The 12,489-nt window shown below is 39.9% G+C and overlaps 3 protein-coding genes across 3 annotated transcripts; 2 read left to right on the forward strand and 1 right to left on the reverse strand.

Moving 5' to 3' along the window:
* Positions 1 to 858: 858 nt before the first annotated feature.
* Positions 859 to 1,446, forward strand: CABS01_03872 (intracellular hyphae protein 1; the record flags this gene model as incomplete). Its single annotated transcript, XM_060537244.1, has 1 exon — positions 859 to 1,446. One exon carries the CDS (start codon positions 859 to 861, stop codon positions 1,444 to 1,446), a length of 588 nt encoding a protein of 195 aa, XP_060391502.1.
* Positions 1,447 to 2,026: 580 nt separating this feature from the next.
* Positions 2,027 to 3,936, forward strand: CABS01_03873 (sodium/hydrogen exchanger family protein; the record flags this gene model as incomplete). The annotated part of the gene is made up of 3 exons (XM_060537245.1): positions 2,027 to 2,276; positions 2,333 to 3,183; positions 3,238 to 3,936. The coding sequence occupies 3 exons, from the start codon at positions 2,027 to 2,029 to the stop codon at positions 3,934 to 3,936; spliced, it is 1,800 nt and encodes a 599-aa protein (XP_060391503.1).
* A 225-nt stretch (positions 3,937 to 4,161) lies between these two features.
* CABS01_03874 (uncharacterized protein) lies at positions 4,162 to 11,643 on the reverse strand (the record flags this gene model as incomplete). The annotated part of the gene is made up of 2 exons (XM_060537246.1): positions 4,162 to 5,460; positions 11,638 to 11,643. The coding sequence occupies 2 exons, from the start codon at positions 11,641 to 11,643 to the stop codon at positions 4,162 to 4,164; spliced, it is 1,305 nt and encodes a 434-aa protein (XP_060391504.1).
* Between the last annotated feature and the right edge of the window lie 846 nt (positions 11,644 to 12,489).

A 12,489-nucleotide genomic window follows, 5' to 3' on the forward strand; every position in this document is an offset into this window, starting at 1 on the left:
AAGTTGCTGGGTCCGTCTGTCCCATCCTAGGCAGCTCTCCCCTGCCGACTTTGAAGCACTGCAGAACCAGTGCTTCGATTGACTTGAGGTCAACGACTGTGAGCTGGAACCTGACTCAACTGTCGGCCGCAGCACTGTCGAAGCACTGGGCTGCCGTTTCAGCGTGTCTTCTCTTCGCTACTACGACGCGCATCTCTCTAAAATCCCCCCATATTTTTAGCTTTTGGCTACTGTCTTCGGCGTTCGCGGGCGGCCTTTGTATGGAACCCCCTCACCCCTCCGCGACGTTGAAGCCAACGCTGCCGCGCTTCGCAAACCAACTCCTGCCCGCCGACTTCCGCCCATACCGAATCGATGGGACACATCGTAGGGCGGGCGGCAGGGCTTAGTGTCTATTAAGCAGGTTACATTGAGGTGGATCTGGCAGCATGCCGGGGTGGGCAGGTCAACCTCGAACTCCCGTCCTCTGGCCAATCGCATCCAACCTTGCATACTGGCGGACCTGGCTCCAAGCAGTCCGGCGACTTTCAGAGAGGGTGGCATACCTTGGAGGAACGGTATTGCCTCTGATATAAAGTTGACTTGACAGACGAGGGGAGGGGATCGTCTCAGTTCTTTCAAGGGCCAAGCCATTCTTTTTCTGACCACAGTCTCCCTGTTCCAACATTCAGACCAGACGCTCTTTCAGTCACCATATATCCCCGCGGCATCCCACACCTCAAAGACCAAGGTTATTGCGCTTGCCGTCGAACCTGCCACTCCTTCAGTCGACGAACAGTCTGTCAAAGCTCTATCAACTACTCAACTATATCTCTCCTTCTATACGTCGACTTCAGTCACCAACAAAGCATCCACGCAATGCGCTCTTCAATCCTTTACCTCGCCCTGGCCGGCGTCGCCAGCATCGCGCAAGCCAACCCAATCATCAAACCAGACGCCCAAGTCGACCCCAAAGGCCTCATCACTCGCAGCCTCTCCCACCTCCTCTTCTCCCGCTCCGAACCAACACGCTCCGAGCCGCCCCCAACTAGGAGACAAGCAACGCCGCCTCCCCCTCTGACAAGCAACCCGGCCGCCGCCCCGCCCGGCGGCGGCGGCGCAGTCAACAACGCCAACCGCACCGTCACTCTGACCGTGATCCAAGGCGACACCCTCGGCCAGATCGCGCGCCTCCTCAACTCGGGCATTTGCAACATCGCCAAGCTCAACAACATCCCCAACCCAGATTTCATCGAGATCGGACAGGTCCTGCAGGTGCCCATCAACGTCGCCAACCCGGACAACGACTCGTGCCTCAACCGCGGCGGCGCGATCCCGGCCCCGGGTCAGAATGCTACTGCTCCTGGGACGCCTCCGGCGGGTGGCAAGGGGAAGGGGAAGGGCAAGAAGGTTAAGCGAAGCGAGGCCCTGTTTTCTGAGAAGAGCCCCCGGGCGCCTTTGCACTAATCCATTCCGCAAGTTGGATTTGGCCGAATCAGGAAAACATTCGCCGGGAGGGCTTACTAACTTGGAAGACGAGGTTTCGGGGTGCGCACCGTGGCTGGATGACACGAGACTTTGGCAGATGGCAGCGGGTCTAGCCTTGGAGTTTTGGCATTATGGCATATTTCAGGTGCGAGATGTGTTTTTGCGTTGTTACTCATCTTTATAATATACCTGGCTGGAACAGTCTGTTCGAACATTGAAAATAGTCCACCAACAAAGTTTCCGTTGCAACTCTGGGTGACAACTTGAACTACTAGGAAACATTGGCGAGAGACGGCGCTCTTGTGTTTTCATGGGATCATGTGACGTCATGCGCCGAGAGTTGCTCATGAGTCAGCAAAGGGGAAGAGTCTAATATCCATCGCCAAGATCTGCATCAATTTCCAAACTGCGACTGTTTTCAACAGCAATCCCGCGCTGATATTGAGCGGTCAGTTGATTAAGGAAGACGAAATCCAGCTGCCATACGTGATATGGCTGTTCTCCAAGATCCAACGTCTCTGTTACTCTCAAGATATCGCTGATCAAACCACGCAGAGCTATGGCAGTAACAGCATCCTCGCTGGCCTATCATGAGCCATCCATCACCACCATCGCCATCCTCTCCGGCTTCCTCCTGCTCCTCAATACCGTAAATTACGCTCTCGACAAGCTCGTCTACTGCGGTCTCATTGGTCAGGTATTCCTCGGTATCGCATGGGGAACGCCAGGAGCAAAATGGCTCTCCGAAGAGATGGAGCACTCGATGGTGCAACTGGGATATCTCGGCTTGATTCTGATTGTCTATGAAGGTAAGGTTCATCTTTTGCGATACCCCATCACTGTGATACTCATAATTTGTCCACAGGAGGTCTCTCCACGTCTTTCAAGTCCCTCAAGGCCAATCTTCTACTCTCAATTGGCGTCGCCGTCACCGGCATCGCTGTCCCCATGGGACTCTCCTTCAGCCTGAGCTCTTTGATCGGCGCCACACCGCTACAGGCCTTCGCCGCAGGAGCCGCGCTCTGCTCGACCAGTCTCGGGACAACATTTACGGTTCTAGGCACGAGCGGCCTCACGACCACCCGCATGGGAGTCGTATTGACTAGCGCTGCCATGATGGATGACGTCGTCGGCCTCATCATGGTCCAGGTCGTGTCCAACCTCGGTGGTGGCGGCGGCAGCGATTTCAACGCCGTGACGGTGGTCCGACCGATTCTCGTCTCGTTGGGTTTCGCTACCGTTGTACCGGCGGTGTGTAAGCTCGTCGTGGGCCCGATCACATTGCGCCTGAATATGATAAGAGAGAAGAACCCTGGGTCCAAGGTTGACCAGCTTCTTCGTATGCGTCAGACTGCTCTCGTCATTCATACGTGCTGGTTATTTGGGCTCATTATGGGAGGGGCCTTCGCTGGGACGTCGACCTTACTAGCGGCATATGTCGCGGGCGCCACCATCAGTTGGTGGGACAGCGAGGTGCCTCGTCCCATATTTCGCGGAAAGGGAAAGCAGAAAGCATCCATAGTTCAAGGCGGATCTGCTGCAGACAACCAGGAAGCTCTCTCTGCAAATAACCCCGGGCAGTCGAGCTCCGAGATCCCACCTGCAGCTACTCTGATGCCAAGCCATGGCGAATCGGATACCTACAACACAGGCGTTGAGATCTACGAACATTACTACAGCAAGGCCGTTGATCACGTGCTGAAGCCTTTCTTCTTCGTAAGTCCCCATCGTGAATATCCTTATATTGATATCAGATGCTAATCCCCACAGGCATCCATCGGCTTCTCCGTACCAATAACGAGGATGTTTACCGGTCCTATTGTTTGGCGTGGAATAGTCTACACCATCCTGATGATGGCTGGCAAACTAATGTGTGGTCTTTGGCTGCTATCTTTTGCCAGTCCGTTGCACACCGTGCAGCGGATCACCAAAAAGGTATCCGGTGTAGGGAAGCAGAAGTCGAAGAAACTCGCACCCGGAACACAATGTGCCGGGACAGCATCGGTTTCGGGAGCAAACAACAGCCAGACTTCTCTGCCAAAGCAGCCGCAGCAGGACCAGGAGCCGCGGCAGGGTGCGCAAGATGGTCAAACGGAAGAGGTGCCGCCCCAGCCGCTCGACTCGCGACAAACCGGAAAAACTCCGCAAAATGCTTCTCCCAAGCCGGAGATGCCGGTTTCCGTGTATCCGGCCTGTATCCTCGCCTTCGCGATGGTCGCTCGCGGTGAGATTGGCTACTTGATCTCTGCACTAGCCGAAAGCACCGGCATCTTCAGCGGCGGGTCAGGCGCACCCGATCAGCCTTCGGAGATGTTCTTGATCGTGACGTGGGCCATCACTTTGTGCACAATCATAGGACCTATATGCGTTGGTCTGCTTGTAAATCGGGTAAAGCGGCTTGAGGCGCTCAGCGGCAAAGGCACGCATGGAGGTGGACGGAACGTTCTTGGTGCCTGGGGTGTGGAGTAGACGGCAAGAGAGACCTTTCGGCGAGCGATAGACAAGCAATTCCCGCGTTCTTCTTGAAGCTGCCTCCACGTCGGCAGACCCCCATCTTGATGCAGTAGATATGTCGGGCTCATCTATAGCCCAAGTCAGTAGCGTCTGAAACCGGTACCAAGACTTTAACATCCTTGACGTTCATGTACGTAGCAGTCGGAATCATGTGTATAGATCGAGCGTGTTCCTCCCGAGTCATGAGCCGTCGACTGCGACTCCTTGCAAGCCCGACTGCTCCCACCACTGCTTCAGCCCGTCCACGTCACACCAGTCAAACTGTCTTGGCTCCTCAAACCACCACCTACTACCGGGTTTGGGCTTGTCGCTGACGTATTTCTTGAGGCAGCCACCATCAAATCGGTGATTCTTGACACCGACGAGGAGTACAACGCTCCCAATCTTGGGGGTGAAGGCCTCGGCGTCGAGGAAAACGGTCAAGATGACTTGCTTGCTGCTGCTCGGGTCGACGAGTCGAGCAGTCCGTTGCGTGTGATGCGGTGGCATGTGGGACGGCTCGATTTCGGATAGTGAGGCGACGACTGCAAGAACGTTGACAGACCAATTTTGTTTGTAGGGCAAGTTCGGGATGGATCGTAAAGAGGTCAGCTTTAGGGGCGTGTTCGGATCTGTCCAGTCGCGCGGCAAAGCCACGGGACCTCCCTTCTTGGCCTGCACCCTACGTTGAGTTGCTTTTGTCTCCGATACTTGCATAACCTCGAAACCATCTTCGTCTTCATCGTCAGCCTCCGCGATTACCCCGGCTGCTCCAATCGAACGCACGTGTTGCGGTCTCGGGCGTTGGGTCGATGTAGGTATGGAGATCGGTCTTGCTTGTCGTGCCTTTGTCGGAGTTGCGACAGATTCCACATCGCTATCGAAGACGATCTCGTCCTCAACTTCATGTTCTGGGGATATGGCGTCGGGTTCCGTAAGAGCTCTATGCCATCCAACTGTGACTAGATCATGGACGACCAAGTATACCATCTGGCGTGTTCCTCCAGAGCGACCGTCATGCCCGACGAGATCCTGTAGACGAATGGAGAATTCCCCCAAGCGGACGTAGCAGCCGACGCGGACAGCTCTGGTGTCCAGGAAACGATGCATTTCCCCCCGGAGAAGAGCTTGTATACAGAGCTCACCGTCCCCCAGCATTAGTCGTATAGCCCTCCATCGCTTCGACCGTGGCACCGGGAGCGACTCGACGTCTTCAACAAGGAAGATGGAACCAGGGATGCAGTAGCGGGTGCGCAGCAGGTCGTTGATCAAGGGTTTCGGAACAAATGGTTCGGCGTCATTGGCAAATGCTACCTCGGCTGGGCTCGCCGACTTTTCGGGCGTGTTGGGGGACATGTGGACGCGTTCATCGTTTCGCGACGACGCGGCGTGGGAGCTGAGGCCGTGGGCGTCAAGTGGTGATGTTTCTGTCAGATTCCTTCGCCAGTGGGGAGATGGCGCAAGGTCACTGACAGGGCCGCGGCGTGGCGGGCATGCCCACTGAAGATTCGCTAATGCAAGTCATTACGTAGCTTTGGGCGACAGCTAGGGATCATCCCGGCCCGGCCTGACAGGCCGATCCTACCCTGAGCCATGCATTCGCATTTCCTTCTATCAGCATTCACGATCGACTTTACTCGCATAATAAATTCGGACTTGTTCTTTTAACTCAACCTTCAGGTATTTGATGATCACCGACTAAAAAACTTTTGATTGATTCGGGTCATAGAAGTTTTCGACTAATTCATAGTAGTGCTTTCTAACTTTGTCTCGTCTCCTTTCCTATCTTCTGTGCAAGATTCATCAATGATTTCACTCAACCACCTTATGCTCAGTTATCGCATCTCAGGGAGCTGCTGCAGACCGCACTATCTCTAACGAGCTATGTTAAAAGTTACGTTATAAACCCTTGAACCTTTTTGTGGTCAATTTCAATTGAGTTCATGACGTCCTACTCTTATGGGGAATGTAGTGCTTCAGACATGAAATGACACAGGGCTTCATACTCACTTAATGTCATTACTAGGCTGTATAAGTTTACATAAGATATCACGTCTATGATCGAACTTCGACAACGTCAGACATACTCGTCTTTATCAGCGCGTCTTTACAATCGACGAACGTCACTCTAGTCATGAGCGGCGAGGTTGTCAATCCTGTGCTTAATCTCATGACGGCTGGTATTATATCAAGACCTCCATCCATCTATTCCGGAAGGATGATCAACCAGCCGAAGCCCTAATCTTCATACGTCGGCATTATAAGTCTGGGTAGCAATCTCAGAAACAGTTGCCAAAGAGACTCATTCGTTATAGGCTAGAGCGCTTCCCAGGGTCTGGGAAAAGATACTTTACGAGAACACCTCCCATAGATAGAACGAGCAAGACTCTAGATCACCCAGATGAGCGCTTGACAAGCCGTAGTTACTAACTGCGATTGATGAGAAACAGATTGGTCGTCATCAGTGATGCACTAGCAGTATTACCTCTTGTTTGCATAAGCTACATTGTTCCTGAAGCTCATTAAGGAAAGTCTAATGCGGCTACGGAAGATGATGAGTTCAGATTACGACATATCAATGCAGGCCTGACTCCAGCTCAGGAAAGCCGGGAATGACAGCGTCAAAGGATCAGCAAAAAGAACAATTAAGGCCACGCAGGCAGCCGGTGATTCGACGGTCAAGAGAGTACTTGTGGCGATGCGCGCATTATGACCGTAGGAGATGTGGCCCAGGAGGAAGAATGTATCATGACCTCATTTTGCCCCTTCATTGAGCCTTCGTGGTTCTGGCGTGGGAGTCAAATATTCGTTGTGGTAGAACCTCAGACTCTTGAAGACCGAATTCGAGGACAGCTGGGTGTGGAAAGGAGTAGTCCGTCTTAGGTAAGCGCGCGGGAATGGGCGTCCCAAGGAGTAGCCCGTTGTACAGATAAGCAGGGGATGGGTGATGGACATTGGGAAAGAAATGATTACATGGGATGATTATGAAGTTTTTGACCGTGTTTAACGACTAGGGGCCACTCTCAGTAATGGGCGAATGCGAACTACGAAGTCACACCAAGCAATCTGTAGCCAGCTCAGGTATACGAAAGCGATGCTGGGATATCCACAAAGTTTGCTTATTTATGCTTGATACTGGGAGGATCTACGCTCAATCGAGGATCGACATTCTCCGTGGACAGCCCGGTATTAGGGCCCGCCTTAAAAACTTCTTTGACGCCGCTAAGAGGAGCAAGCGGAGGAAGCGGTCTCCTTCTAGCTCCGTACCGAAGGCTACGGCTGTCGCGTTCAACTTAGGCACAGCAGACTCGGAGCTTGGCCCCGAATCTGAACTTGAATGTAGTAACGTAATGATGCGCAACGAACTATAGATTCTATTATTAGAAATAAAATTATCGGATTAGAAGTCCAATTCGACCGCGGCATATGGCCGACTACGCAGGGGCTAATTAGGGGCCCTATTTATAATTATTATAGCTAGCCTAACTTACGGTTAGAACCTCCTTTTTATACTTACTACGTAAATATTTATATAATTTAATTAATCTCTTCGTTAATTATAGTTCGAACTAACTATTTTATAATAAAAATACTAATATTAATTAGTAATTAAATTTTATTATTATAGATTAATAAAATATTTTACTATATAAAAAAGATAACTTCTTAATACTATACGGGATAAGAGATTTATACTAATTAACTTTATAAAAGTAAATAAAAAAGGGGGCGATTTTTAAATACTATATAAAATAAAATAATTATAGCCTTTTATTATTTATAAAAAGTCGACGTTTATTATATTAAATTATATTAATTAATAAAACTACTTAAATAATTAGATTTTTATTATTACTTTAAGTAGCTTTTTTATTAAATAACTTTTTTATAGCCGGCTTACGATTAGAAATTAATTAGTTAAATTAATAAAAAAAAAATACTTACGTAGTAACTACTTACTTAATTAATTAGTATAATAAGTAAACTTAATAATATAATATAAAAAAGTATAATATAATTAAAAAAAGGGATCTTTAAATATAAATATTCTTAATTAGCGTAATAAGAAGTATATAAAAGTTATTAAATTAAAAGATCTATAGTATATAGAAAAGTTTATTATTATAAAGATTTTATAAATATAACTTTAAACCTATAATCTAAATAACCTCTTTATAGCTTTTTTAATTACCTCCCGAATATTATTTAAAAATATAATATAAAGGATAGTTTAATAAGAGAAGAGGGGATTTAGAAGTCTTAATAATATTAAGTTAAGAATATTATAAATCTTAGAGATTAATTTAAAAAAACGGCGGTTATTTTAAAATAGTCCTATGACCTCTTAATAAAGTTATTATTAGCTTAAAAAAAGGTTAAAAAAACGAGGATTTAAGGAAAAAAGAAAAGAATTTTTTAAAAAACCGCTAAAGGGCTTTTTTTTATACTAACTCTTAATATAAGATTATTAATTTTAAAAAATTAATTAAATAATAAAAAGGATTATTAATAAATAATAATTACTTAACTATAATTAAGCTATAAAAAAGACTATTTAAAAAATATAAAATAGGGTACTAAGAGGCTATAAAAAACGAGATTTTTAAAATATCTAACCCTATTACGTATAAGTAATAAATAAGTATTTTTAATAAGTTTTTAAAGTTTATAATTTTATAAAAAAAAGGGCTTAATTTCGTTAACTATACTTAATAACTTATATAGTTATTAATAGTTTATATAGCTCTTTTATAAGCTACTTAGTATTTATTTTTAATTATTTTTATAAAATACTATTTTAAAAAAAGTAAGTTAAAGAAGGAGGCTATTTAGAGATCTTAAAAAGTACGAGGCTTAAAAGGCTAGAAATATACGGAATAATAAAAATTAGTAACTAATAAAGATCCTAAGATTAATTATTATATTATCCTATAGTAATATAAACGTTTATTATTATTATTAAAAAAAGGAACTACTAAAACTTACTTTTTTATACTAAATAAAAAAGAGGATTTTAATAAATATAATAGTTAATAATTTAAAAGGGTAGTAATAATTACTAAAAATAGTAAAAACGAGAGTAATAATAAAATAGCGAGAGGAAATAAAAATTTTCTAAACTTTAATAAATTCGTTAAGTAATAAAAGTACGGATTTATTATAATTAATACGTAAATTAAATATATCCTTATTAAAATTAAATATGTTAATAACTATTAATATAAGTATAAGCTAGAGTACGACCCTTAATAAGTTAAAATAAAAAAGAAGAGAACGAAACCTAATCCTAAATAGAATCCTAATCCCTTATAAATAAATAAATATTAACCTAGATTATTAAGGGACGTAAATATATAGAATTACGAATTAACTTAATAATAAGTAAATTAACGTAATATTAATTTATTTAACTAAGGTTTATAAAAAAAAGGGGTTATAAGAGTAACCCCTATTTTATAAAATCGTAAACGACCTTAGTTACTAGTTAGATAAATAGTTTATAAGTATAAGCTTAGGAATTATAAAAGTAGTTAATAGATTTTTTTATAGGTAAGGGGTATTACTAACGTAGTTATAGTTATAAGAACTATATAAAATCCTAATAATAATAATTATAAAAGAGGAATTCGTATTATAAAACTAAATATAAATTAATAAGGTATATAATTATTTTAACGAATTTAAAAAAAGAGTAAATAATATAAATTTCCTCTTTTAGTAGATATTAGCCCATTTAGCCCTTTCTTTAGAAACCTCTACGTCGCTATTAAAGTTCAGAACCTCTATAGTTAAGGAAGGCCGCCTCTAACTATTATAGCTAACTATTGCAGCTAACTATTACGGCCGACCTCTACCGTCGACCTTTCTAGCCGGCACCGCTGCGTAAGTATATCGCTTAGTCTATCGTTAGTAAGTAGTAGGGCAGCTTACTTATCCCAAATTATATAGTAGTTTTTATATTAAAATTATTATATTACGTTAAGCGCGTACTTAGGGTATATTACGCATATTATATAATTAAAAAGTATACCGTATTATATAATTTCCTTTAAAAGCGTAATCCCGTTAAGGTCGATCTTTTGTGCCTATAAAGCTAGAAAAAAAACTATTACATAAATTTCCTCTTTATAATTATTAATAATAATTTATTATTATAAAAGGATATATAGAAGTAAAATATAATACTAAAAGTACGATAATTAATAATTTTACTTATTTCGATCTATAGCTCGTCGCTATTATTAATACGAAATTTAGTATTAATTAGTTAATAAAAAAAGAAGTAAACGACCTAAAGTTATTAATAATACGTAGTTACGTAAGGATTATATATAGATATTAAAAATATAGTAGTAAATATAAAGTAATTTATAGACTTTAAAAAGATCTTTTTAAAAAAAAAATTATACTCTAGGGGGAAGTATAAGGTTTTATAAAAAACCCTAACGATATTTTATAACTATTATAAAAAGGTTAAGATTAGGGAATATTAGTACTATTTAGTAATTAATATCGTACTTATAAATAAAGCCTCTAATTACTATTATAAAATAATACGTAATTTTAATTAAAACGACTTTTTTAGTATTATTAACGTAATTTAAAGCTACTTCGAGACTTATAATAAGAACTTAGAGCTCCTATTTAAGCTATAAACGATTTTTTTTATATTTATAACTAGGATAATAAAAAGTAAATTATAAATAAAGATCCTTAAAGAGCTTATTAATTAAATTAATAAGCTAATAAAAACTTAGCTAAATAAGGGAATTAATAAGTAGAAAATTAAATATTTCTATACCGTAATTTAGTATATATTAAAAATAAAAATAACCCTATACTAAGTACTTAAAAACTACGAGACGCTCTATTTAAAACTAAGATCTAGTTTTAATATTAAAATAAAAATATTATACTAAACCTATTTTTAAATATATAACGGCCCTTATTAATAATATTAAGTCGATTGAACGTATAATAAGAAAAAAAAAGAGGTTAAATATAGTAATCGCTAATAAAGAGGCCTAGATTTATTAAATAAGCTAAGATTTAACTTATAAGTAAAATAATAAAAAAAATAATATTATATTTATAAAAAAAATAAATATTAATTAAGTAATTATTCTAAAAAAGAGCGTATTAAATTATATAAATAGTATAAAAAATCGAGAGTAATAAATAATAAAACTAGCCCTCGTTAATTTAACTAATTTTTTATTATATATAAGGGTAGATCTAAGGGTATAAAACTTAGTAATAATAGCTAAAATAGCGGCTTAAAATATCCGCCCCTTATAAAAAATTTAAAAAATAAAAAAGATCTTACCTCTTATATTAATAAATTAAATTATAACGAAATTAATAATATTAATTACTCTTTTTTTACCCTATTAGCTTTTAGAGGATATATAAAGCTAAATAAATAGAAAATAGCAAAAGCTCTTAATAAGTAGGCTTTTATTTATAAATAGTAAGAGAAGGTCCCTTAAATAATAAATATAAAGGTAGTTAAAAAAATAAATTTAATAAGGCCGAAGTTTATTTTTATAGGGAATTAATATACTAGCGTCATAAATTAATATACTAGCGTCGCTCTTATACTAATATTGCTATTTTACTTTTTAATTAGTCTAAAAAAATAGTACTTCTTTATAAAAGCGGTAAGAGTAATTATACTAACATAGCTATTCTTACTATCCTCTCTAACCTAAGCTCTAGTTTAAAATTTTTAAAAATAAAAATATTATTATAACCTACGTACTCGTTTAGAACTACTATATTACCTATTTAAGATTTATAAATCTTAAATTAGTTAGTAATATAAGCTTTTATAAATCTTAAATAAGTAAGGCTTCTTCTTATTATATACCTAAAATATATAAAAAATAAATTATAATAACGTCCGCCTAACTACCTCTTTTAATATAGTTATAATAATTTATTATTACTATAAATTACTTTTTACTAGCTCCGTTTTTTTTAAATACTAAATTATATTAGCTATTTATTTATATAATTCCCCGTTATCCTTCCCTTATTAAGAACGCTAAACTAGCTCTTTATTTATTACTAAAATAAGCTTAATATCTAACTTTAACTTAGCTAACTTATTTTTTTTATAAGCCTAGTTAGCGTTAACTTATTTTTATTTTTAAATAAGTAGCCTTACTTCTTATTACTTATGCCTTAATTACTATAAATAGTACGGGCTTAACTAACTAACTAGCCTTTTTTAAATAAAGCTAGTTATAATAAAATAGGTTATACTATATTTTTTAGCTTATTATAAAAAAATATAATAATTTTAAGGTTAAGGATCTAATAATATAGATTTAAAAAAAACGTCTTTTAAAAACGCTACTAAGGGTATACCTCTTACTTACTAAAAATAACTAAATCTAATATTTTAAAGTAAATCTTATAATAATATAAGATATTTAGCTTAATTAAAATAGTATAATTTAAACTATAAAATCCGAGGGGGTTTAGGAATAACCTCTTATTAAATAGTATTACTTTTTTTATAAA

Source organism: Colletotrichum abscissum, assembly GCF_030869225.1.
Source record: "Colletotrichum abscissum strain IMI 504890 chromosome Unknown Scaffold_7.1, whole genome shotgun sequence".
Taxonomy (NCBI): Eukaryota; Fungi; Ascomycota; class Sordariomycetes; order Glomerellales; family Glomerellaceae; genus Colletotrichum; species Colletotrichum abscissum.